The sequence below is a fragment of the Hipposideros armiger genome, unplaced genomic scaffold (genome assembly GCF_001890085.2).
Source record: "Hipposideros armiger isolate ML-2016 unplaced genomic scaffold, ASM189008v1 scaffold_13, whole genome shotgun sequence".
Lineage (NCBI taxonomy): Eukaryota > Metazoa > Chordata > Mammalia > Chiroptera > Hipposideridae > Hipposideros > Hipposideros armiger.
Genome location: NW_017731363.1, coordinates 3203764 through 3230909, shown reverse-complemented (window position 1 = coordinate 3230909; position 27146 = coordinate 3203764). Strand labels below are relative to the sequence as shown.

The 27146-nt window shown below is 41.2% G+C and overlaps 1 protein-coding gene and 1 pseudogene across 3 annotated transcripts in view; one reads left to right on the top strand and one right to left on the bottom strand.

The window, feature by feature from the left end:
- Window positions 1-1821: 1821 nt before the first annotated feature.
- LOC109395342 (protein Mdm4-like) lies at window positions 1822-3473 on the bottom strand (annotated as a pseudogene).
- Window positions 3474-7161: 3688 nt separating this feature from the next.
- The window catches only part of RAI2 (retinoic acid induced 2), a 145407-nt gene continuing 125422 nt past the window's right edge, over window positions 7162-27146 (top strand). For 2 of the 3 annotated variants that reach the window (XM_019667588.1, XM_019667581.1), the window contains exon 1: window positions 7163-7181. In XM_019667588.1, the coding sequence (XP_019523133.1) occupies window positions 7179-7181 (3 nt within the window). In that variant the 5' untranslated portion in view covers window positions 7163-7178. Of the gene's footprint in view, window positions 7182-27146 lie in introns of all 3 variants that reach the window. The other variant, XM_019667543.1, reaches the window with a different exon arrangement.

The following is a 27146-nucleotide window of genomic DNA, read 5'->3' as shown; positions in this document are numbered from 1 at the left end:
GCTCCCGCAAGCTACCGTGAGCAGCTGGCAGCTGGCATGAGCTGCCATGAGCCTCTGTGAGCGGCCGTCCAGTGGCCAGCAACCTATCTGCCTTACTCGGGAAGAGTGCAATGATAACACCAACATTGACCAGTGAAGCGATGTCCTCCACAACTAGACTGAAGAACAAAAGGACAGAAACTTGTCTGTTCCTCCTCCCTGATTCCCCAATGCTTTTCCACTCCCCCAATTCCCCAATAAAATCTTTTTTTAAAAAAAGAATTAGCTCCTCTTTTAAAAAATAGTAATAAAGCCCCAGTGATGAGAACTTGACATTTTACAAAGCCCTTTTACACTTCTTACTTTGTATTTTCCTCATAATGTCTCAGTGAAGTGGGTGTTGGTCTGATTTGACAGACTCTATGGACACTCAGAAAGTTTGAGGAATCTACTCCTGATCACATGATAATGGCAGAACTGAGTTTTCTACCCAAGTTGTCTGGTTCCAATTTCTGTTCCCTTGTCATTATACCTCAGGCTAGCAGGGGCATAAAACGTCCCATCCACAAACAGTTATCCAACAGCTCACTTATCCAATGGCAGGCTATGACAAATGCCAACTGAGTGGTCAAGTATAACAGGGAGCACACTTTTCTACCTTCCCTCCTTAACTCTTTTTAAGGGAGGCAGCATTATAGAAAGAGCACTGTTGATCTGGTTGGCTCACTCTGAGCCACAAACTCGTGGTTGCAAATGTTGGTAAAGTGATTTTATTCAGGATGTAATCAATAAAGAGTACAGAAAAGACTCAGAGAATACCTGGGCCCAAACTGTGAGCACTAAAGATTTCTAAGAAAAATTCTGTATATAGTAATCTGTAAAATAATATACAAGGTGGTTCCAATATTCCCTTTCAATAATTTCTTACCAAGGAATTGTGGAAAACTTTATCTTAATTACTCTTGGTAAGTAATTAAGCATATTTTAAAAATTTAGATGTCAAATTAAAGATGTACCAAAAGAAAACTAATCTAGGGTGAGAGTCAAGAGATGAAGGATTACCTGGAGAGGGGCCTGAGAGACTATTTTGGAGGTGATAAAGGTGTTCCATAGTTTGTTTGGGGTATCTACAACTGTTTACAACTCATAAGAAAGGAACCTTTGAGATCTGTGTATTTTGCTTTACGTTAATTATACCTCAATTTTTTAAATGTAGAAAAGAGTGTACAGTTCCTCAAAATTCTTTTAGGAATATGTTAGCAAAAATGCTTGATAACCATTGTTCTAGGCGTAATGGAACACACCTCTCATTTTTTGAGATTCTTACCATTTCTTTCGGTGTCTTGAAACCAAGCAGCTTGACTATAAAGTAAAGTGATCCATAACACATCACATTATTTATGTGGTTTGATTGTTAGCTTTAGTGTTTTTCTCATAGCCACCTTGGGTTTTTATGCCTAAGAACATTCTCTAACAGAATAGAAGAAAAAGATGGGGAATAAAATTAACTAGGCAAAAGTTCATTTTCAGATAATTTGGTGGGTGGATGTATTTTCCTGTTTGTCTTTGTAATTGCTCCTCCCCAGACCTCTTCTTTAGATGAAGAATGCAGTGATTAAAGTAACTTTTCATGTAAATGGAGTCCCTAAATTGATAATCTAGTTGTAAAGAATTGCTCTCGAATTCCACATGAATTTAGAAGGGAGGCTGCCCTGGCACACAGACGTTTGCATGAATCAAGGAAGGGACGCAGTGGGTTACACTGAACGGAGATGCTCAGTACTGATAATTTTCTCCTTGATCTGGTCCTGGTCATCATTTCTCTGCAACTTGCAGATTCAGCTAGGCCATAAAAGCCTGAATTACCAGCTGAATCTTCTTGCAAAGAGGGCATGGAGCCCCAGGCTGCTTTAATGTTCTGGTGCAGTGGAAACAAGTGACAAGGTGGCCTGTTCTTCCACGAATAATATTCTCATCTTTTGATCTCTTTTCACATATGCTACACTACTGCAAGAGATTTTGTCAGCCCTTCATATTTTCCATATCTTGTCTCTGCTCTGAAAGGCCATCTGATGGTTCTCCTTTTCTTTCTTTTAAAAGATTTTTATTGGGGAATTGGGGGATGGGAACAGACAAGTTGCTGTCATTTTTTGGTCTTCAGTCTAGTTGTGGAGGACGTTGCTTCACTGGTCCAAGTTGGCACCATCATTGCGCTCTTCCCAGGCGAGGCACATCAGTCACCGGCTTCTAGACGGCCGCTCACTGTGGCTGCTGGCCGCTCACGCTGGCTGCTGGCTACATATGGTAGCCCATGGCAACCCACTGCCACAGGGGCTGCAGCCTACCCGTCGCTGGCGACTCACGGCAGCCCAGCTCCAGGTTGAGCTGTTGTTCAGCATCTTAGCTGTGGAGGGCAGTGTCACTGGCCCTCATATGTGGGATCTGAACCGGGGCCCTCTGGCATCCCAAGCCAGTTCTTAACCATGGCGCCACTCGGCCGGCCCTCGTTCTCCTTTTCTTAAGCTGCTCTCTGGGCTTTCAGAATTGTGAGCCAAATCCAAGAATTCCACTGAGCTGCAGGGAGCAAGGAGTTTGAGTTTCCTCCCTTTCTTTATAGATCTTTGACTCGAACCACTACAGTTGAAATGGTTCTTTGGCAATAGGGATGTTGATCCCTTCATTTTCCTTCTTTACAGGCGTGGCAGTGATAACGGGAATGAAGAGATGATAATAGGCTCACTTAGAAGACTGATCTTTCCTCAGAGCCCAGCAACAGAAGCATCTCTTATTTTGGAGACTTCAGTTTCATGCACTCAGTTACATTGCCACATCCTCAGAAGCAGCTTCTCCATCAGCGTCATTACTTAAAGAGGTAGAATCCTCAAGGTCATTGTTTTTCCACTCCGATCACCTGTTTTTTACTTACATTTCCTATTTTTTTCACTTGTTTGGTCAGTACTTATAGCTTCTACTTTTATTCCAGCACCTAAGTGCTCCAATACCGACATTCAAAACCCACGCTGCATCCTGAGTGTCTGAAACAATGGCAGGACCTATCTCCCACTCTAGGATTTCCGCATTTATGAAGTGAGGTAGGCAGCATGGGAATACCACCTTCTTCCATTCTTTTTCTGGTGTTGGAACTTTCCTCTGCATATTGCTTCAGAACCTGGAGTGGTGGCAGCAAGATTCTTTGTTAGCTTATCATAGAGCTTTCATGAGGAAGCTCTGATGTCGAAGTAGTTCTCCCAAAAAGCCTCCACCATGATGTACCGCAGGCTGCTTCACCATTACATGCTGGCCTAGATAATACGTGACCACTTGAATGGGGGGACATTTCCCCTTTGCACCTACCATCTGCAAAATCTTCAAATTTGTGGCAGTTTTATTGTACCTGTGGTACACATAAGATCAATCTGATTGATTTGGTCTGGGGAGAACCTGCAAGCACTATCAGATGCTGAACACTGGGTGGAATTGGAAAATGACATCATTTTGGCACTGAAGAATTTTCAGTCCATTGACCAAAATTTACAGCTGCTCCATGGGTTGCTCCTCGGCTGAATCTGGAGAGTGTCAACCACAGGTCTTAACACCTCAGCATCATTTTGAAACATTGAGTAGCCGAGCACTTTTAAGAGACACTTTCTGCCCTGAAACAATCTCTGTGCTCTTCTGTACTCAGTTGAATAATGTCACCCACTCCAAATTTATGTTCACCTGAAACCTCGGAATGCGGCCTTATGTGGAAATAGGGTCTTTGTAGCTATAATTAGTTAAGGTGAGACCAGAGCCGCCTGGTGGCTCAGTTGGTTAGAGTGCGAGCTCTGAGCAACAGGGTCGCCAGTTCAATTCCCAAATGGGCCAGTGAGCTGTGCCCAAGCTGAGCTGCCACTGAGCTGCCAACGGGCAGCCAGATGCCTCAGCTGGTGAGAATGCGTGCTCCTAACAACAAGGTTGCCGGTTGGATTCCCGCATGGGATGGTGGGCTACACTCACCTGCAACTAGATTGAAAGTGGCAACTGGACTTGGAGCTGAGCTGTGCTCTCCACAACTAAGATTGAAGGACAACAACTTGACTTGGAGCTGATGGGTTCTGGAAAAACACAATGTTCCCTTCCCCACCTCCCCAACACTGTTCCCTTCCCCAATTCCCCCAAAAAAATCTTAAAAAAAAAGATGAGACCATATTGGGTTAGGGTGGGTCCTAATGCAATGACTAGTGTCCTTAGAGAGAGAGGAGAGGACACAGAGATACATACGGAAAAGAGATCATGTGATGATGAAAGCAGAGGTTGGGGTGATGCATCTACAAGCCAAGGAACACCACAGTTTGCTGTCTGCCTCCAGAAGCCCGGAAACGGCAAATGATCCTTCTCTAGAGCCTTCCGAAGGAGCAGGGCTCTGCCGACAATGTAAATTAGGGCGCCTGGCCTCCAGAACTACAAAATAATCCATTTCTGTTGTTTTTGCCACCCAGTTTGTGGTACTTTTTTATGGCAGCCATGGGAAACTAACACGTTTTCTTTCACTGTCCACAGTGCATTATTTACAGATTCTACTTGAAGACACCATTGAGAAGGATCATAGTGCTATGGTTCAGTGGAGTGATTCTAAAACCAGATTACTTGGGTTTCAATTTTGACACTGCCACTGATTATCTGTGTGACCTTGAGCAATGTACCCCCACTGCTCTCTGCCTTAATTTTCCTGACTTGTGAAATTGGGATTAAACAAATTAATAATGTTAAGGGCTTAGAACAGTGCCTGGGACATAGGAAATGCTATTATGTCTTTGTTATATGAAAAAAGCCAGTTGGTTTGAAATGGCCACATGGAAATGGGAATGGTTCTGTAGAGCAGGAGATAGGACATAAGCTTGACCTTCAGAAATTGGGTAAGGCCAGTCAAAGGCCACGCAGGTAGAAGAAACAGTGTGAGCAAAGGCTTGTTGGGGCGTGTGAGGAAAGGGGGCACTAAGACTCGATTAGGGCAAGACTGTGTTCCACTCTGTTCTCCATGATGGTCAGCAGTGAAAGTTATAATATTTGCATACACATGGGGTCGATGAGGCTGCTTGCAGCTGGACCTTGGAAGTCACAGTCCAAGTTCCTAAGAACCGAGGCAAGGCAATAGCTTGGCACGCCAATTCCCAGCACCTGCGGGAGCTCAGGATTTGAGCCGCACTTTCCATACTTGTATATGCATTAAAATGCAGACTCTAACTCAGTAGGTCTGGGGTGGGCTCCAGCAGTGTACATTTCTAACAAGCAGGGGATGCTTAGGCTTCAGGTCTCAGGACCACACTTTGGCTCCTTACTACTCGAAGTGTGGTCCATGAACCAGCAGCATCAGCACCCCTGGGAGCTGATTAGGTATGCTGAACCGCTGGCTCCCCTACTCCACCCCAAACCCTGATTCAATAATCAGAATCTGCATTTTAATGGGGTCCTCCGCTGATTGAGATGCACACTAGCATTAGAGAAACCCTGGATTAGAGAACTCAGGCAGCCCAGCTTGCTAGAGGGAAGGGTCTAGCCACCTCGGTTCTCAGACCTAGTTACTATTAGAACCTTGTGGGTGGCTTTTAAAACATCCTAATGTCTGGGTCAAAGTGGCTCAGTTAAATCAAAATCTCTGCAAGTGGGGCCATGGAGATCAGTATGATTTTTAACCCGCCAGATGATTTTAATGTGTACTCAGGGTCAAGAACCACAGGGCTAGGAAAAAACCCAAACAAGGCTGGAAAGAGGACTGAGCCCACGTGGAGTTCTCGATGAGATTCGGGTCCTTTTTTCCCAGCATAGCACAGCAATTAAAAGCATGGACTCTGGAGCAGCATGGGCCTGCCTGGGTTCAAATCTTGCTTTGTGCCGCTTGCCAGCTGTGTGATAGGCAAGGGACTTGACCTCTTTGCCTCTGTTTCTTTACAATGGAGATGATCATAATAGTAACTATGCCATAGGGTGTTTCTGAGGATTCAATGAGTTCATGTAAAGTGCTCATCACAGTGCTTGGCTCACAGTCAGAGCTAGGTATTTGTTCATTTAAATACGTATTTTATTCTTTCTTATGGGGATCATGGAAGGTTTCTCACTTTCCTGTTGCCCTACCCCATCCTCGGTGCTAGTTTATTGGGCAGCAATCACACCTCTGATTAGGTGCTCAATAAATGTTTGAGGAGGCATGACTGAATGATTACAATGCCCCCTTGTGTATTCAGTGGGAAAAAATAACAAAACACAGTTTTCCATACTCCTATGAGTAGTGTGACAAAACGTTCCAGTTTGTCCAAGAAAGAGAGGTTTCCCTAGATATGGGACTTACAGTGCTAAAACTGGTGAAGCTCAGGAAAACTGGGACATGTTGGTTACCCTAAATATGGGCACAGCCCAGATGTCCGTTTCCTCAAAATATCGTGTCTAAATAAGCACAAAGAGAGACTCCCAAGGCCAACTCATTTCTGTGTGCATAACAAAGGCAATGGCAATTCACTTCCTGGCCGTGGAGTGTGTGCGTGTGCGCACTCATGTGCATGCACATGTACACCAATAATAGTAGTAGCTGAAATGTATGCACTATGGTGGGCAGTTTGCATGCTTAAGAGGAAGCATCAGATGGCTTGGGTCAAATCCTGGCTATGCCACTTAATAGCTTTGTGATGTTGGGTATGTTTCTTAGTCTCTCTGTGCCTCAGTTTCTCCATCTGCAAAATGGACATAACAGCACTCACCTTTCAGAGTTGTTAGGAGAATAGTTATATTCATATATGTGAAGTATGTAGCAGGGTGCTGGACACTTAATAAATTCTATTACAGTTAGAGATAATAATTATTATTGTATCATTGTTAACACTACCAGACAACCTGCATCCCTCCTCTGCTTCTCTCCCTTTCTCACCTCCCAGCCTCTTCCTTTTGCCATGAGCCACCTGCACCCTGCCTTCTGTTTCCTATTCCTACTCTCTCCCTCCCCCACCAAAGGGACCATCGACAATTTTACCCTGCTGAGATAGACAGAGCCCCCAGTCCACCCTCAGACATGTGACCTGAACACATGCCTTATGCTGTATGCCACTGCAGCATTATGAACCTGTTAAATGGCATCAATGTGAACATAGAAAACCAACACACCTATTTTTCTCTTTGGCAGATCAGAGCCAAGAGGTAGGTGACCGTGGATGTGAACTTCAGTAAACATGGTAAGTTCTGTCCCTACAACCATAAAGATGAGAGGGATATTCGTAAGCCAATCACTATTACAATTAAGTTATTAATGTTTGAAAAGCGAGCAAGAGTGCTAGGAATATAGGTTTCTGGTAGAACAGTAAGGCATTTCTCAGTCTTTCTGATCCATGATTTGGATGAAAGTATAGATGCCACATATGCAGGAGATTAGAAAAATAACAAATACTTTTAATGGAGACTAGGGATACAAAATATCACGACCCTTGAAGCCATGGGTGAAATATAACTAGATGAAATTAACATGGATAAATGTAAATCTTGTGCAAGGCTCCAAATAAAACCCCACTTGAACATATATAAATTAATATATTATATATTACATTATATATCACATAATGAATGCATCGGTTATTATATATTATATTATATATGATATAATGAATAATATAATAGCATATAACATGTTACTATATACGTATGTGTATGTGTGTGTATATATATATATATGTGTGTGTGTGTGTGTATGTGTGTGTGTGTGTGTATATATATATGTGTGTGTGTGTGTGTGTGTGTGTGTGTGTGTGTATCTTACAATTTTGCAAATCCTTTGGACCCAGGAATTCTACTTCTAGGAATTTACCTTAAATAAAAAGTGTGTAGGTGGGTGAGTAGAAGGAATGGTAAGGAGAGAGCCTCAAAATAAAGTCATTGAAGAAGTATTAATAATATTAAAAAACTAGAGAGCAGCCTAAATCTGTCAGTGGGGATTGATAACTAAATTATGGTAAATGTAAACAAAAGAAAAGGCAATTCTTAAAAATTGTGCTGTACCCACAGTGTTAGTCAAACTAGGATCTGAAAACCTTATACAATAGAATTTCCTAGGGTGCTAGTTAAACACACACAGATTTTCTGGTTCTTCCTAGAATACTGAATGAGCACCTCTGGGGGAGGACCCAGGGAAATCCATTTTTAACAAGCACTCTCAGATAATTCTGATACATATTTAAAGTTTGAGAATTGTTATATAAAAGAACATTTAATGGCATAGAAATGTGTTCATGATATGATAACTGACAAAACAAGTTCCAAAATAGGGCAATTGATCCCTTTTATGTAAAGATACATATTTGTGTAGAAGAAATTATAAAAGGATAAAGGTCAAAATGATAGCCATGGTTTATTTAATGTTATATGGGAAGATGGTGTGCAGATGGATAGTTCCACTTTATTCTATACTTGTCATACAATACCTGCAATATTCCATTTCAGGAGGTAAAATATATTTAGATTCAAACATTATTGGGTCTAAGAATAATGGAAAGGAGTCCAAGAGGATCCAAAGTTTAGAAGAATGGTGATGCATTATTGGAGCAAGGAATTCACAAAGAGAAGCTGGTTTAGGGAAGAAAGATGAGTTGCTTTTGAACATGGCAAGTTTGAGGCAGTACTGGTAGCACATCCACCAAGAAACAACTGAAAGGCAGTTGGGATTCTGGGTCTAGAATTCAAGAAATGGAGTGGGGCTAGAGATGGTGATTTAAAGACAATAAAAGTTGTAGTGTTAGATTAACAGAGTAATATAGAAGAGAGATAAAAAAGAAGGTGACCATGATCAGCTCTCTGAGAAGAAGTCAAAGAGAATGAAGACCAAAGAGTCAGCCACTGAACTGGACAAAAAGATCAGTGAGGACCTTCCACAGAGTTATTTTGGAGAGCAGTGGCATCTACAGCCAGATGGCAAGGAGTTAAGGAGCGATCAAGTGGTGAGGAAGGCCAAAGAGCTGGTGCAGCCATTGCTACATTTTGAGGTCACTTGGTGGCCTCTCTCATTGCAGAGAATGACTCCATCGTCTTCATGCTCCTTTCAAGATGAAGCTGGGACAATTTTCCCCAGCATTCTTTCTCCCAAAGAAACTGAACTGGAATTTGGGTGTTCATCTTTTCGTGGAACTTTCAGTCATCCTGTGCAGTATAATTTTTTGAGAGATAATTTATATTTCCTCTCCCTGCAATTTTCCTTTTTTATCCCCACACTGCTTTTTTTTTTTTTTTTTTTTTGGTGAAGGTTTGAGGCTGTTTGAGGACAAAGAGTAGAAGATACCTACAAAACATTTCCCTTCCTGCCTTTTGTTTCCAGAAGCCTCAGTCCCTCCAGGGAATTATAACAGTGTCCTAGCATGTGAGGCAAGAGAGAGAATACTTTTGAGGAAAATGAAGGATTTTCCTAAGACAAAAAGAGATTCCTCTGGCTTGGGACAGGAGAGATGTCTGAGCGCCTGGAGAACCATGGGTCCCGATATTGTTCTTCTTGGCAGTACCAGGAGAGGAGGCCGATTTCAGACAATAAAGCTGAAGATAGGGAAGTTGGACAAAGACCTAGGCTCCCAGCCAGCCAGAGTTTCTCCCAACCCCCAATACAGCCATGAACCAGCAGAGTCTAGGGTCTGGGTCTGTGACATCTAAATAATACCGCTGGATCTGCCTGAAGTACAGAGAGTGACCCTGATGCCTTAGCACTTTCTGAGACCCAGACCCTTGGCACACCCTGAAGAGTCGGGGAGAGGACCCAAGAATCTCTGGGGTTGAATTTCCCACCAGCTTGTCAGAAAGGGGTTGGGTGCTTCATCGAAGATAAAGACAAGCAGTGTTTCTTGCTCACCTGAGTTTGTGGATTGAGATTTATGTCTACCACACTCGAGGAAGTCAGGTTCATGTTCTCAAGCAAGATGAGTGCTTTCTTCCCCTGGGAAGGGAACCAAGGCAGTGGAATGAGGAGTTCCACATGATGTGACAACTGGTGTATAGGTGTAGTCGGTTTGGTAGGATGTGTACAGCAGGGTAAAAAACAGTGAGATTATTGTCAGAGAAAATGGATTCCTGTCCATCTCTGCTGTTTCAGCTCCCTGAAACTTTGGCCAAGGTATTCCATCTCCCTGGGCCTCAGTTTCCTCTTATGTAAAATGAAAACTTTAGATTAACTGACTGCTGAGGCTCCTCCCAGATTCGAGTACCCTTTGGCTTGATTCTCTCCTTTCTCATGGTGAACTGAATTTCTTCTAAGAAATGAATTGTATTAAGCAACCCTATAGTTGCTGAGCTACTGTCAACTAACCTGGCACTTGGGAGAAAACCAGCAAGCCAGGGCATCTTGTGTTACTGAGGAGGCTACAAGAGTGTATTTTGAGCTGCACAGTCAAGGACCTCAGAGATGATGCCTGACCCCTTCAGACTTAATCGAGGTGGGCATAGGGTGATGAAACTACCAAGTTGGCTCTTCTAGGCTGCGCCATCCAGTGAAGATGGGTTTGCATTCTAGTCTCAGAGGGCCAATTTATCATTTTGGAGAGTCATTCCTCATGAATACAACATCAATACTGCTGGGGATTGCCTAGACCACCTTTAGAAGAGGTTAAATTACCTTTTAATCAGCATACAGAAGAACAAATCTTCTGTTCCATCATGGTAGAGCAGCCTTGCTAATTTGACATCTTATAAAAGCCCAGACAGCTCTAACTATACCTGTGTGATACAAGCAGGATTATTTCCAGAGAGGCAGAAGATAGGAAAGGAGGGTTTCTGTGGCTGTTATCCCAACTGGCATAATTGATGTGGGTGCAGTGGGTTATAGCTAATAGTCTGTGTTTAATTATGGAGGCAGTGACATAGGCTTCCAGGATGATAAAGCGCTAACCAGATGATGTAGCACTTTCTCAGTGATGAGCTCGCTGGCGAGGATCAATACAGTAGCAAGGTGGTCTAAATTCCATGTTTCTCCTGGGATGTGGGCTTGGCCCCTGAGAGGCACAAGGCTATATTTATAAGATGTGTCCAAATCTACACTGACAAGGTCTCCTGGGAACACAGTCACACACAGGCCCCAGATGAAAGTGCTTTGAAATCTATTGCTCTAGGAGTTCATTCCCCATTTAAACCGGGATAATTTACATTGATATGTATCTATAAAACTCATCTGCCACAGTGGTAAGGTGGGACTTTTCATGTGGTCTCCTTCCTCAGAGCAATAAAACAACAAACTACCCTTTACCTACTAGCTTAAAAAACAATGACAGTAACTGTTGTCAAACTGCATATTATTATACCATATCCATGATCACCTTTTAGCAGTAAAACCTTCAGGTTTTTGCTGGATACATGGCTGCCCAGCTCTCAGCCTCTGGCAGCAATGTGAGACCATGTGACTCAGTTTTAACCAATAAGAAAGGAGGAAAAGATACGTGTGTTACATGCAGGTTATGCCCCTAAAGGAAACTGCTCATCCTCCACTTACTCTTCTCCTCTTCTTGTAGGTAAGAATGAGGTTGTGGTGGGTGGTGGCTCAGTTTCAATCTTGAAGATAATGAAGACACCCATGGGGTAATGGAGCCATAAGAGAAGGAACCTAGGTCCCTCCCTACATGACCTTGGGAAACAAGTCATCCTCCCTCCATCAACAGCCTACAAGCTTGGACTTTGACCTTGGAATTTTACAGAGAACTAGATCTTCAATCTTGTTTAAGCCACGGTTATATTGGTCTTTGTTAAAAGGACTAGAGATTTGCATTGGTAAAGCGCCTTCTAGTTTGCAAAGCACTTTCTTTTATTTGTTTTATCTCTTAGCCGCACAAGACAAGCAGGTGAAGTAGACAGGTCATGGAGTGGTTAGAGCATCTATTTGACAGGGGGGAAACTGAGGCTCAGAGAGGTCATATCTTTTGTCCTCAGTCACATGCCTATGCAAATACAGAACCACATCTTGAACCCAGGTGTTCAGACTCCTATTCCAGGGCTCCTTTTGCTATAATATTGTCTCTTCACCCTTGGAAAACTCAAGACAAGGTCTTATATGTGCACAATTGGGAAATCTCCATTTATGGAAACCCTTGCTATTTTGACAGCTTAAGCAACCCCACCCAGCTCCTACAGACCATGCTCCAAAACAAAAAAAATGCAAAGCTCCATAAAGTCGGATTTTTAAAAACGGTTGATAGCCTTGCTTAATATCAGAACTTTCTAAGGTCGGGGGTAAGAGGGAGTTGCAGTAGAAGGAGTATTTTATTAACAACATTGTTTAGAATTGCCAGCACATGGGATAATAAAAAGCAGAACTACTTTTAATCAGTTTTATTATTGTTTCTAAATTCTCTACAGGCAATAAACCCCTTATTACCTATACCTCCCTTTTGCCTGCACCTTGGATGGACCACTTCTATCACCCCCCCTTAGTATGCCACAAAATAATAGTAATGAAGGAAAGCAAAATCATAAAATATCAAATCCAATGAACTCTTGCCCTTGCTCTCTTTGATATGTATACATGTCCAGGAAATGGCTGGGATGTTTGTACCAATTGTCGCCTGTTACGTTTAGAAGTGTTTCTGTAAAGAAAAGGAAAGTTTGTTTCCTTGGGTTTTTCCTTCCCTCTTATATCCACAGTTACAAGAGTTGTTCTGTGCATTTTTTTTAAAGTTGGCATCTTGCCCAACTCAAATTGATTATAAAGGTTGGGAGGGACAGTTGAGATCTGAGGCTTGATTCCCGGGTAAGTTGGCTGTTTAAAAAGATAACATTGACAGCCGAGACAGCCTGCAGATGGGCAGGCAAGTCTGGAGATTCCCTTGTTTATTACGGAACCGCTGAAGGACTCACTAGGCTGGGCTCTTCCTGGGAGGAGCAGAGAAAGATAAGTGCCCCTGTGCCTGGGAGAAATCAGCGAAAACGTTCTTTCCTCCAAGGCTTTATAGGAGGGTTTGCAGATTAAATACAGGATGCCAGTTAAATGTGTATCTCAGAGAAACAACTCACTTTTTTTTAGTATAAGTATCTTCCCAAATATTGCAGTGGACATGCTTATACTAAAAACATGGGAGGCCCCATTATATTTGCATTTAAAATAAACAAGAAATAATATTTAAGTGTAAGTATGTCCCAAATATTTCATGTGACATGCTTATACTTAAATATCATTCCCTGTTTATCTAAAATGCAAATTTTAACAGGGCATCCTGTAGTCTTATTTGCTAAGTCTCACAGCCCTACTTATAGAAATCTAGTAAGATTTTATGAGATGGTTTCTTTCAATTCAGGAATAGCCAACATTGTTTTTCTCTTAAAGGGTTATGTAGACTGTTTGGTTTTATTTATTGGTGAGGTGGAGACATAAGAAGATTAAGGAGAAAAAGGTTGGATTGGGAGACAGGAGACAAAGCATTTCACCTGTCTGAGCCTTAGCATCCTAAAAGAAAGGAATTAAAGGGTCCTCTAAGAATAAAATGATTCTATAGTCTTATGTCTTTCCCCCATGCTACAAATATTATGACAGAATTCATTTTCCCCAGAGATGATATAGCTAAGTCTTCAACGTCTGGTGTGAATCCTTATAACACATCTCACTTTGAACTAGCCACATTTAAGGAACCAATAGCCATGTGTGGCTCTTGCACAGCACAGGTATAGGCTAAATAAATAACTAGATAGATAAGTAGATAAATGAATAAATTTAGGAGAGTTAGACAAATTCAAAAATGAGATCTGTAGTGGGTTATGGAGAGAAAGTAGGCTATTGAGAAACATATTCATAGGCTTTTAAAAATTAATATACAATTTATCCTTATTATTCACAGATTCCATATTTGTGAATTTGCCTATTAGCTAAAATTTATTGGTAATCCCATAATTAATTCTCGTGGCACTTTTGTAGTCATTCATGAACATGGTATATGCACAGGGGAAAAATTTTAAGTTGTGCAACCTACTTGTTCCCAGCTAAGGATGAACAAGGCAGTGCTCTGCCCTCTTGTTCCAGCTCTCACACTTTCAACAAGCGTCCTTTTGGTGGTCTGTTAAGTGCACATTTTTCACATTTGTGTGACTTTTGGGTAATTTCATTGTGTAATATGGCCCCAAACATAGTGTTGAAATGCTATCTAGTATTCCTAAGTGCAAGAATGCTGAGATGTGCCTTATGGAGAAAATGTGTTAGATAAGCTTCCTACAGACATGAATTAAAGTGATTAAAGTGCTGCTCACCATGCATTCAATATTCATGAATCAGCTATATATTACACTTTATTTATTTTGACATTCAATATTAATTTCAGGGGTACAGCATAGTGGTTAGACATTTATATAATTTACAAAGTGACCTCCCTTGACCAGTCTGGTACCCACGTGGTATAGTTATTACCATACAGTTGTTACCATATTATCAACTATATTCCCTATATTTTACTTTACATCCCCATAACTGTTTTGTAACTACCAATTTATACTTAATCCCTTCACCTTTTCACCCTGCTTCCCAAACCCCTCCCATCTATTACCCTGATAAATCTACTACCCATCTGACACCATACATGGTTATTACAGTATTATTGATTATATTCCTTATGCCCTACCCTCCATCACTACTGTGTAACAACCAATTCGTACTTCTTAATCCCTTCCCCTTTTTCACTCACCCCCAATGCCCCTCCCATCTGGCAACCATCAAAATGTTCTCTGTATATATCAGTTTGTTTCTGTTCTGTTTGTTTGTTCTTTAGATTCCACATGTAAGTGAAATCACATTGCATCTGTCTTTCTCTGTCTGACATACTCCAGTCAGCACAATACCTTCCAGGTCCATCCATACTCCCGCAGATGGCAAGAACCCATTCCCTTCCATGGCGGAGCAATATTCCATTGTATGCATATACTACCTCCTCTGTATCCATTCTTCTATTTATGGACACCCAGGCTGCCTCCACATCTTGGCCATTATAAACAATGCTGCAATGTACATATGGATGCACACATCCCCTCGAAGTAGCATTTTGGGTTTCTTCGGATAAATACCCAGAAGTGGGATTACAAGGTCCTTCTTTGTCTCTTGTTATAGCCTTTATTTAAAAATCTATTTTGTCTGGTATAAGTAATGCTACTGCAGCTTTTGTTTGTTTGTTTGTTTCCATTTTCATGAAATATCTTTTTCTATCCCTTTACTTTCAGTCTGTGTGTGCCTTTCGATCTGGAGTCTTTTGTAGGCAGCATATGTAAGGGTCTTGTTTTCTTATCCATTTAGCTACCCTATCTTTTGATTGGAGCATTTAATCCATTTACATTTAAAGTAATTGTTGAGAGATATGTAGTTATTGCCATTTTATTATTCACATTTTTAATCTTTTTTTTTTATCTTGTACAAGTTCCTCTAAGATTCCTTGTAATACTAGTTTGGTGGTGATCAACTCCTTTAGCTTTTTCTTATCTGGGCAGCTCTTTATCTATCCTTGATTCTAATTGATAGCTTTGTTGGGTAGAGTAGTCTTGGTTGTAGGTCCGTGCTTTTCATCACTTTGAATATTTCATGCTACTCCCTTCTTGCCTGCAAAGTTTCTGTTGAGAAATCAGCTGACAGTCTTATGGGAGCTCCCTTATAAGTAACTAACTGCTTTTCTCTTGCTGCTTTTAAGATTTCTTTTGTCTTTAACCTTTGGTATTTTAATTATGATGTGCTTTGGTGTGAGCCTGTTTGGGTTTGCCTTGTTTCGGACTCTGTGCTTTCTCGGCTTGTATGTATATTTCCATTGACAGTTAAGGGAAGTTTTCCATCATTATTTCTTCAAATAGGTTTTCAATTCCTTGCTCTCTTTCTTCTCCTTCTGGTAACCCTATGATGCAAATGTTGGTATGCTGGAGGTTGTCCCAGAGGCCCCTTAAACAATTCTCATTTTTAATTTTTTTTTGTTCTGATTGGGTGTTTTCTGCTACCTTATCTTTTAATCACTGATTCAAGTCTCTGCTTTATCTAATCTACTGTTGATTCCCTCTAATGTATTCTCCATTTCAGTTATTGTATTGTTTATTTCCGACTGGTTCTTTTTTATGTTTTCTATCGCCACTTTTATGTTTTCTATATCTTTGTTGAAGTTCTCCCTGAGATCATTGAGCATCCTTATAACCAGTGTTTGGAACTCTGCATATGGTAGATTGTTTGTCTCCAATCCATTTCATTCTTTTTCTGGAGCTTTATTCTGTTCTTTTATTTGGGACATGTTTCTTTGTCTCCCTATTTTGGCTGCCTCCCTGTGTTTGTTTCTATGTATTAGGTGGGGCTTCTATGCCTCCTGGTCTTAGTAGAGTGGCCTTATGTAGTAGGTGTCCTGTGGGACCCGGTGGTGCATTCTCCCTGGTCACCAGAGCTGGGTGCTCCAGGTGTTTCTCTTGTGTGGGTTGTGTGTGCCCTTCTGTTGTACTTGAGCCTTGGTTGCTGTTTGCACATCAGTGGGAGGGATTGACCCTCAAGCTGATTGTTTGTGAGGACTGGCTGTGATGACAGTGGAGGAGCTGTGGTGCAGGGCTGACCCTACAGAGCAGGGTTCACTTTAACAGGGCTCTGGTGCCTGCCAGGTCTGCCATTTGGGTGTGTTGTCCTTGGAAGTGGCCAGGTGATACTCTAGCTTGGTCCAAAGCTGGCCACTGAGTGTGTCAGCCCTGGGGCCTCCTGGGAGGGGACCTGCTGCAGGCCAAGTTTAGCCACAGCCTGTGCCCTGTCTGGAGCCACCTGGTATGAACCACAAAGCAATCCACAGATGGCCACTGTGTTCTGTAGTTTTATTGTAATTGATGAGGTCCTGAGAGGAGGCAAGCACAGCGTTTTCCTATTCTTCCATTTTTGAAAATATATATTAAATGTTAAATCAACAGTATATTAAATAATGTCTCTTTAAAGAGAAACACACTTAAAACAAGGTTTTGTACTGATCCAAAAATGTTATGATCCAAAAAATGTCACAGCTAAGGATAATGGCTTACTCTTCATCAATTCAGTGTTCACAGCAACATTATAGAGTATAATTATCATGAATAATGAAAATCAACTATACTTTAGTTTTTAGAATAGTTTTAGGTTTACAGAAAAGTTGAGCAGATAGTACAAAGATTTTCCATATACTTACCTCCTGCACACATTGACACTGGCCCCCAGTGACTTCTTTCTTTACCCGAAGAAAAAGGAAGTATTGAAAGGAGGACATTTTGATGACATTCAGAACATCAAGGGAAATATGACAACAGCTCTGATGGCCATTCCAGAAAAAGAGTTCCAAAATTGCTTTGAAGGGTGAACTAGGCACTGGTGTTGGTGCATAGCTTCCCAAGGGGAGTACTTCAATGGTGACTGTAGTGATATTCAGCAATGAGGTATGTAGTACTTTTTCTAGGATGAGTTCATGAACTTAATTGTCTGACCTCATAGTTTACTTAGAATTCTTCTGCGTAGGACACTTGTCTCTTCTTCACTATTTATTAACATATTCAGTCTTTATTTATATAAGTAGGGACTCGGGAATATTTATTTTTACTTTGAATTATAATCCAATTCTACTTTATATATTTTGTTGCTCAAGCTATTCCAGTGTTGGCCATTGGGAACTCTCTCAGTTGGCGCCTGTGACCATTTGACATACCCTCCTGTGACTATTTGATATACCCCCATTAATGTGGTGTGTGTGTGTGTGTGTGTGTGTGTGTGTGTGTGTGTACATTTCCTTACTTTCTGGCACTACAGGGTACTCTGGGCTCATCTTGAATATTTCCTATCCCAGTCCTAGAACCATTCATTTTCCCAAGGAGCCTTAGTTCCTTTTATTGGAGAATGGTTTTAGAAACCAGGATCTGGGCACTTTGTTCATTGTTAGTGGGTGTTGTTTCTTTTAGGCCCTCTCAACTGACAGAGCAAAGAAATATATGTGTGTACTGACCCATACTTATATATTTTATCTATCTATCCATCCATCCATCCATCCATCCATCCATCCATCCATCTGTATCTATATTAAGCTAAACATGAGTTCATACTGATGTCTCCAACCAATCCATTACCACGTGGATCATTCTAGCCTTTTCCCCTTGGTAATCTGTAAATTTCCACTCCAACAGCGAAAAACCTGGCTCCCACCATCTGCCATCCATTTACTTAATTGTTCAATTCCAGTGTACATGTATAAAGGTATTATTAGCTATACACAAGCATCATAGGCTTTTATAAAATAAATTTATTTCCATTATAAAACTAATACATGTTTAACAAAGAAAATTGGAAAATTAGATACAAATTGGGAAGGAGCATCAAAAGTAGGACCCATCATCCAAACATATTTAAGGTTATTGCTGATAATTTAGTGTTATTTCCTTCCTCTCTGCCTTCTCACTGGTCCTTTAAACCAGCCAAACTCTCCCCACACCCCCTAAGACTACCAGTGTCCATCTTTTAGGACCCTTCCTGTCTCCCTCTGAGTGTCCCCTAACTCCAGTCTTCACACGCAGAAGCTGATCTGCTCTATAGCTTTTAAAGTTCATACTTTATTTGGCTTCCCTGGATTTGGCTGTCAGCCATCCCAGGAACACTGGCATAACCTTACTTTGCCTTTTGAAATGAGAAGCTGATTTAGCTCAGACCCTGCTCCCTAGCCCTCAAGCCCCAAGATCCAACTTCAACTTAGGTCCTGTTTCCAATCTCTTTTCTAGTATAACATTTTTGTTAGTGTTTCAGTTGTATTAACATTTTAGATATGATTTTGAATACTGCTTTCCCCTCTGAACATTATATCATAAGCATATCCCGTGTTGTTGCAGTTTTCTTAATCACTATTTTTCTGTGTAAGTTTCAACAACAGGATTTACCATGTTTTTAAAAACTATATCCTTTTAGAACCCTGAGCATTTCCAATTTCCAGCTATTATAAACCACCCTGAAGTGACACCATTGTACCTCATGTCCTTTTCTGTATTTAGAGCAAATAAGATACATTAGAATATATCTAGATTCATTCCCAGAAATTGAGTCAGTAAGTCAAAAAGTATTTGAAATTCTCAATGTACATTAGTAAATTTCTTAAACATGTGTGGTGCTAATTCAATTTAGGCTTAGTATCAAAAGAGAAGCCCCCAGCCCTCCCACTCCCCAGCCCCAGAGGGCTACCTTTTGGTATTCTTGGGAGAAACAGAAAGGACCCCAGATCTTACCCAGTGAGGGAATTCTTTGCTTTTTTTTATATTATGACATAAATTCAGATATATCGCAGACAAATCAGGGCCTAAAAGCATTATAATATCAATAGCTGACATTTATTGAGGGCTTTCTACATGCCAGGCACTTTTTACCTACGTTAAATAATTTAATTCCCACAACACTAAGAGGTAGCTATCTGGTGGTCTTTGTTCATAGATGGAGGTAAGGAGGCATAGAGAAATGGAGTAACTTGCCCAAGGTCACTTGGTTTGTATGTGGTGGAGACAGGGTCTGAACTCTGGCAATCTAATTCCAGAAGCCATTCTCTTGGTGCCCCCACTGTGGCTGTGTGAGATGAAAGCTCTAATAAAAGAGTGGTCTCATTGCTGTTGATTATTTCCCGATACCAGCATAATAAAGGGCGCTCCCTTGTCATATTTTATGTGTCCTTCTTTTTTTCAAAAAGTTTCCATTATAGAAAAATGTGTCTTATTTAAATGGGTCAGAGAACACTATGAATAAAGGTCACTTTCTTTACTGACAAGCTTTCCAAAAGAGAAATTTGCATTTCTGTTGATAAAAACTATCACAGATCTAGGTGATGGTCCACCGTTTTAGCAAATAAGGAAGTGCCGGGTGCCAAGTTGAGTTCAGCAAGTGAAATCCGGGCTTTCCTTGCTCTTCAAGGACCAATCTTTCCCCACTGCCTCAGGGATTCCTAAAAACAATCTTGAAAAAGGTACATGGCTCTAGAAAATGTGTTCTTATTTATATAAAAAAGATCAATTGCTTATCTTTCTGCATATGTTTAGGAATTGTCCTTCCTATGCAAGTAAGGGGTTCTGGTTGTTGTGGCTTTCAGTACCTAGAAAAAGCAAGAGGTGATTTTAAAAATGGCCTTTGAAAAGGTTGTGGTTCCCATCCCCTATCCATGCTATGACTGTATCAGTTACAGTAACACTAGAATCTCAATAGATGAACCCACTAGCCGTTTATTTCCCACTAATATCAAATCCAATGCTAGGGCTCTTGCTCAGTAGGTGTCCTTGTTCAGGGGCCCAAGCTTCTCCCATCTTAAGCTAGGCCCTCAGAGTCAATAGATGAAGAAAAAGACCTTGTACAAGGCATACTTGCTTCTTAAACACCTTGGCCCAGAAGTTAAAAGTGTATGTCCACTCCCATTCCATTGGTAACAAGTAGTCAAATGGCCACCCCTGGGGGCCTGGGAAATGGACTCCCTAGCTGGGCAGTTGCTTTCCAGCCACACCTTTACATCCTGGAGGGAAAGGCCAATCCTGGTGGTCATCTCATCATCTCTGTCATGAGAACCTTTGGTGGAAGAAGTTCCGATTTCTCAGAATGCTAATGGAAGTGGGAAAGGTGGCAGAGGACACTCTGTGGAAGGGTAGAGTACCGACATGTGTCACATGTCCACAGGCTGTCACTGGCCACTGAAGTGAGGGGAAAGCTATCATTCTGTGCACCAGCCACAGAGATTCTGGGAGAAATCATGGTCTTAGATGGTTTGACCATAAAGTGCACACAAAATAAGAAGATAAAAGTTAATATGACATGTAGGACAAATACATAGAAGTGGGGAGGTAGGATGGTTTATCCATAGGCACTGACTTAACTAAGAAACATGAAAACTTCCTGATATTTTAGGACAAAGCAAAACAAAACACCAGATGTTGTCTAGCTGCGTGGCCTTGTGCATGACAGTTGACCACTCTGAGTCTTAGTATATGCAAAAAGGATGCTGCTGGCATCATTCAAAAGTGTCTTCTATGATCTTATGAGCCATAAACTGCAGAATGGTAATGAGCACTTCCAGAGCCCTCAGCAAAGCCTTCTGTTATATATCTTGATCTGTCTAGTAGTTACACAGATGTGTTTACTTTGTAAAAATACATTGAGCTATACACTTAGGATTTGTACCCTTGTCTTTAGGTATGTTATTCTTCAATTTAAAACGTTTACCAAAAAAAAAAGAAGAAGAAGAAGAAGCCTGTCACCTTATCCACCCCTCTTCAAATATGGAGCCTAACATAGTTTTCAAAGTCTAAGAATCATAGAAAAAGCAGAGCCCAGAGCAGGCGGCCATGAAACCATGAGCTGCCAATGAAGAGCCCCCACCCCACAACACCATTTCAGCTCCCCATGCTGCTTTCCCTTCTAGGTGTGAACAGAAGATAAAGAGTACCGTCACCTCTATTTAATCTCTCAGTTCTCCCACCCGTGAAACAGGGATAATAATAATGCCTACTTCTCAGTGTTTTGAGAGTAAATAAGTTAATACATCTCAAACACTTAGAATAATGCCTCTCACATACTAAGCGTTCAATAAACATTTGTCAAATTGATGGTGAAGAAGATGATTATTTTCACATGTGTTCTTAGGCCCACAAGACCCAAGTCAAACAGAGTGACTCTCTGTTAACTTTCAAACAAAAGAGCCTAATTATTTTAATTCATATTTTAAATTCCAAAGTGTGTGGATCAATATTAATTCCATTCTGGCCTCTCCTCCTCTCATAACTTTGCTTCCAAACACAGTCTACTTCCACCCCTTGGGGCTGTCTTCTAAAATGGTTGATTGTCTAGTGTTGTGACTATTAGTGGCTTCAGCATCATATGGAGGCAGCCTGTGGATGTTTTAGGCACTGGAGAACTTGCGGCAAGCTAGAAGTATAAGAACCTTGCAGCAAGGCTGATCCAAGCAGTAAAGAAGGAAGACATGCTAGGTGTATGGATGTGAACTTGGGATGCAAAAATAGCTTTTAAGACAAGTGGTAAACTGGAAAGTGTGTGCTCACTTGACACAGTCTTCTAATATATGTCCTTCTGAACTGAAACCCTGACACTTTGAAGCCTGCCAAAACACTAAGTTGCCAGGACTTCTGGGAGAAGATAATTGCCTTAGCCTGGGTTCCTCCAGAGGCCAACTTGCACCAGGGACTCAAGTACATGTGGCTGATTTGAGAGTTAGTCCAAAGAAACACCAGAAGGGAGCAGGAAAGTGAAACAAGGACAAGAAAGCAGCCAGTGAAGAGTGTGATATCGAGTCAATTAATCACCGTGGGCAACTGGCATTCATTCCCCAGCACTTCTGGCCTGCTGTGCAAGAGGGCAGTGCAGACTTCGGGGGCCAGGAAAGGTAAAGAAACGCAGGCTCTGGCAAGTAGAAGTCAAGCTGGAAGGCACTGAAGTGATAAGGATAAGGGGACACAGCAAAGCTCTGACAGTGTCTGCTACAGTAGCCCAGGCCTCCTTTGAAAATGTGGCTATGTGTGCACTTCTGGATTCAGGTGGTTGTCTTACAGGCCATAGTGACAAGCTGCAATTCGTCATTTTGCAAATCATTTGGGTTGAGACAAATGTGATGGTTCTTCTAAAATGGTAATTACATTTTCCTGGAAATCAACACAGGTTTGTTTATATGCCACTTGTATGTTACAGCACATAGCACATTGCAGATCTTGCACATCTTGAAAAAGCTGTACGAGGCCCCGGCATAAGTCTGTTCACAGACCTGCCTGGAGGACACCAAATGGTATGTTATTTCCTCCTTTCAACTGCATGTCACCAACAAAGGAACCCTACATGCTGGAAGTGGTGCTTTTTGGAGAAGTCACAGCAGGCTACAGATGTGAGATTTATGTCAGTGGAAGGTCTGGCATCCTTTCTGCAGTGTGTCAGTGGCACGGATCAATACTCAGGACGGGGAAGGTTGCTATTTTAATTTGCATGCTATTACTACCCATTTTGGCTGGCTTACCCAGAATGCCCCAGATACCTATTTGAATGGGAAGTGTTCCATATTTGTAAGACAGACCATCTTGTGGAAATTGGTGTTTTGTCACTCTCCTGAACAGTGTGAAGTTAGGAAAATGGCTTGTGTGTTTTGTTTGTGTTATAGAATTCTAGCATTTTTTTCTCCCTTTCTTTCTTATCAGCATTTTTCTCAACAGAGCTGAGAAAAGCCCAAAGGATCCTTTTTTACCACTTTTTTTAGAGCTGCACAATATGAAAAATACAACCTTCTGTTACACTTTAATTATTATTTGCAAAAAAACTATGAGTGTTTTTAAACCATGATTTCTATACCTTATAAAAATTGCTTGGTAGAAATGTGAACACTATCAAAAATCATTTTTGTTTTTGATAATTTCTTCTTTTTATTTTTCTCCTGGAATAGTGATATATTAAATAAAAATAGCCCTTTGTCCAAATCCTTACATGAATGTCTGATTTGCTTTAGATATTTATTCTTAGAAGCTGTATAATTTCTTTTGTATTATAACTGTTATTTTGCAACATATTTCTAGGCATTACTGAATTATCACAGTTTTAATTTTATTTTTATACAATGAATTTTGTTTATAGAACACTTAAATTGCCACATATAACATACATGCGTATTTAAAATAAAGAGAAGCATTCAAAATTCCAACAAGAGTCTCATATAATTGCAGTGATGTAATATAATATAATGCAATAAAAATGCAATTTATCCCAAGGACATATTTAGCAGAATGCAAAGGCCACTTTGCATTTCTGACCCTAATTTTCAAGCTACTGTCTGACATTTACATTGTATATCATTAAGAGCATACACAAGTATATCATGTCTTTTGGGGACTAATTTTACATAAATTATGTGTCTCTATGATTTGTTTGCATGATGGAGTATTCAGTCTATATTAGGAATGTCGCATAGATCATCACCCCTACCCCACCAGCCCCCATCACAAGAATGCTGGAAGTAAATCAGAGAAAAGAGAGATTGGAGAGTTCTTCTGAGACAGTCTAAAAAGAATCAACAGCAGACTACTTCCAGCAACAAGACAGACGGGGCTCATGAGTAAGACCTCTCTCCTATTACTAACACAGAGAAATGCTGAAAAAACATATCCCCAGAATATAAATACATCCATGAGCTCAGAAAAGGATAAGAGAGGAATCCCCAAAGTGCCAGACGGGAAGAAAAGGAATTGAAGTGAAAGCAGTAAAACGAAACAGGCACCACAGGACCACAAAGATTTCATAGCTGGATTCAGGCTGGGGGCTGGGATCCTAGTACCTGCGTGTACAGGAAAAGAAGCTCCAGACCTTGACGGTACAGGGAGCAGGAATCTCAGACAGCTGACCCATCCTGGTTCTGAAAAGGGGGCTGGAAAGCTTGCAAGGGAAGCAACTCTGGCCCATGGAAGTTATGCGGCGCTGGCGTCTTGAGCCCTTGGGTGGAAAGAAGACATCTACAGGAAATGAAAAACCCAGGGCTAGACCCTGCTTCATGTAGAATTCTAATTCACACCACCTGTATGGCACAGGAAACCCAAGCCAAACAACTAACATAAAAATGGATCTAGAACTTTTGAGACTTTCAGAATTCCCAGGTGAAACAAATGCAAAACCACTCTGCAGGTCCATTTTCATAACTCATAGGCATGCAGGGGAGAAAAACAACCTGCTAAAGAGAAATTCACAATAAAAATTTATGAATGTAGGGGCCGGCCGAGTGGCTCAGTTGGTTAAGAGCTCACTCAAGAGTTTGAGCTCTGAACAACAGCGGTTCAATGCCTGGCCCGAGCTGAGCTGCCACTAAGCTGCCAATAGGTAGCAGGATGGCTCAGCTAAAAGAAAAAAAATTATGAATGTATAGAATAATGCACCCACTGTGAGGGACAGTTATAAAACTCAGAAAACAAGAGAATCAGCACCCCAAATTTTAAATAATAGGATAATCTTAAAGACACTACAAAGAAGTATATTTTAATTAGTTGAAGACATAAGAGAGAGAGAAGAAACCAAAATGAAAGCCCAAAATAATATGAAGAAAAGATCAGAAAGATTTGAATGAGAACCAAACAGTTTCTAGTAATGAAAAATAGAGTCATGGAAATGAGTTGACAGATTAATTAGCAGTTTAGGCAAAAGTGAAGAGAAAATTAGTGAGCTAGATGATATACATGAGGAAATTACCCAAAATGTTTCACAGAAAAATTAAAGGGAAATGGGGGAGCAACAATATTCTAAGTGATAATGGCTGAAAATTTTCTAGAACTGAAAAAAGGCTTGAGATTTTATATGAAGCAAAGCATACCATGGCTCAAGCAAGATAAATTAAAATAAATCCACACCTAGAAAAATGTGGTAAAACTACAGAGCACTCCAGTAAAGAATAAAATCTCAAAAGAAATCAGAGAGGGGAAAAAATGACTTGCAAAGGAATCATACACTTTATTATTCAGTCTCATGACCAAACCAAACTGTAGAAAATGCTGGGGAACGTAGTTAGGCTGTGTGTCAGAGAAGACAAGAACATGGTTTTTGGAGACTAGATACCATCTCTACTATAGTAGAATTATCATCTTCTGAGTGTTGAGTTCAGAATTAGGGGAGAAGAAGGGAGGAAGGATGTTCTTGGGAGATAAAACCTTTCTAATTATCCTCAGATCACACTACACAAAGCACTGAAGCTCTCTTCTTTCTCTGATATTATTTTGGCTTTGCTGTTGTAAATGGTGGTGAAGGAATCCCCCCACCCTGATTGAATATAACATGTTCTAGAAATGGATCTTGTCCAACTTATACTCATGGAGAAAAGTGAGAACTTGGGTTTGCTTCTCAAGCATTGAACTGGCCACTCGTAGAATAATCGACTTGTAAGAGAATATGAAGCTCTCAGCGAATTACCCAGGTTAGCACCTGGCCAATGCACCAGGAGTAACCAGTGTCTCATTTGTGTGTGGCACATAGCAGAAACTCAGCAACAGCCTGTTGAATTCATTCATTGATTCTTTCATTCAACAAACATTTGTTGGATGGTCAAACTGAGCCATTGTTCTAGATCTGCACTGTCCAATGTGGTAACCATTAGTCATATCTGGCTATTTAAATTTAAATGAAATGAAATAAAACTAGAAATTCAGTTCCTCAGTCATACTAACCACATTTCAATGCTCAACAGATACATGTGGCTAGAGCCTACCATATTGGAGAGCACAGATATAGAATATTTCCATGGGCACAGAAAGTTCTATTGGACAGTGCTGTTCTAGGTGCTAGAGATATAGTAGTGAACACAGCAGACACATTTCCTGTCTTCATGAATCCTAAGTGCTACGTCAGATGGTGATAAATCTATGGAGAAAAATTAAGCAAGAGTGGAAAATAGGGAATGGGAGTGGGGGTAAAGTCATTGCAGTTTGAAATACAGTAGTCTGGGATGGTCTGACTGGGAAGACAGCTGTGTTAATTAATGTAATGCTGGCAGATAAAACAAATAAGCCCTCAAATCTCAGTGGCTAAGCACAATAGCTTATTTCTTTTTTTTATAAAGACTTTTATTGGGGAATTGGGGGGATGGGAACAGTGCTGGGGAATTGGGGGAAGGGGAACAGACAAGTTGCTGTCATTTTGTTCTTCAATCTACTTGTGAAGGATGTTGCTTCACTGGCCCAAGTTGGCACCATCATTGCGCTCTTCCCGGGCGAGGCACATCAGTCGCCGGCTTCTGGACGGCCGCTCACTGCGGCTGCTTGCCGCTCACGCTGGCTGCTGGCTACACACGGTAGCCCATGGCAACCCACTGCCACAGGGGCTGCAGCCTACGCCGTCGCCGGCGACTCACGGCAGCCCAGCTCCAGGTTAAGCTGTTGTTCAGCATCTTAGCTGTGGAGGGCAGTGTCACTGGCCCTCATATGTGGGATCTGAACCAGGGCCCTCTGGCATCCCAAGAGAGTTCTTAACCATCGTGCCACTCGGCCGGCCCAATAGTTTATTTCTTGCGCCAGTCTCTGTGGGGAGCAACTGTGGAATCATTAAGTGAGATCTGTTCCATGTGGTCATTCAGGGCCACAGGCTAATGGAGGCTCTGCCATCCACAGCACAGAGCTTCTAAAGTTGTCCTGGGTGTTAACACCAAGTCAGCATATGGGAGAAAAGAAAGAATGGAGCATTGTTCAAGAGGTTCCTATGGTCTGTG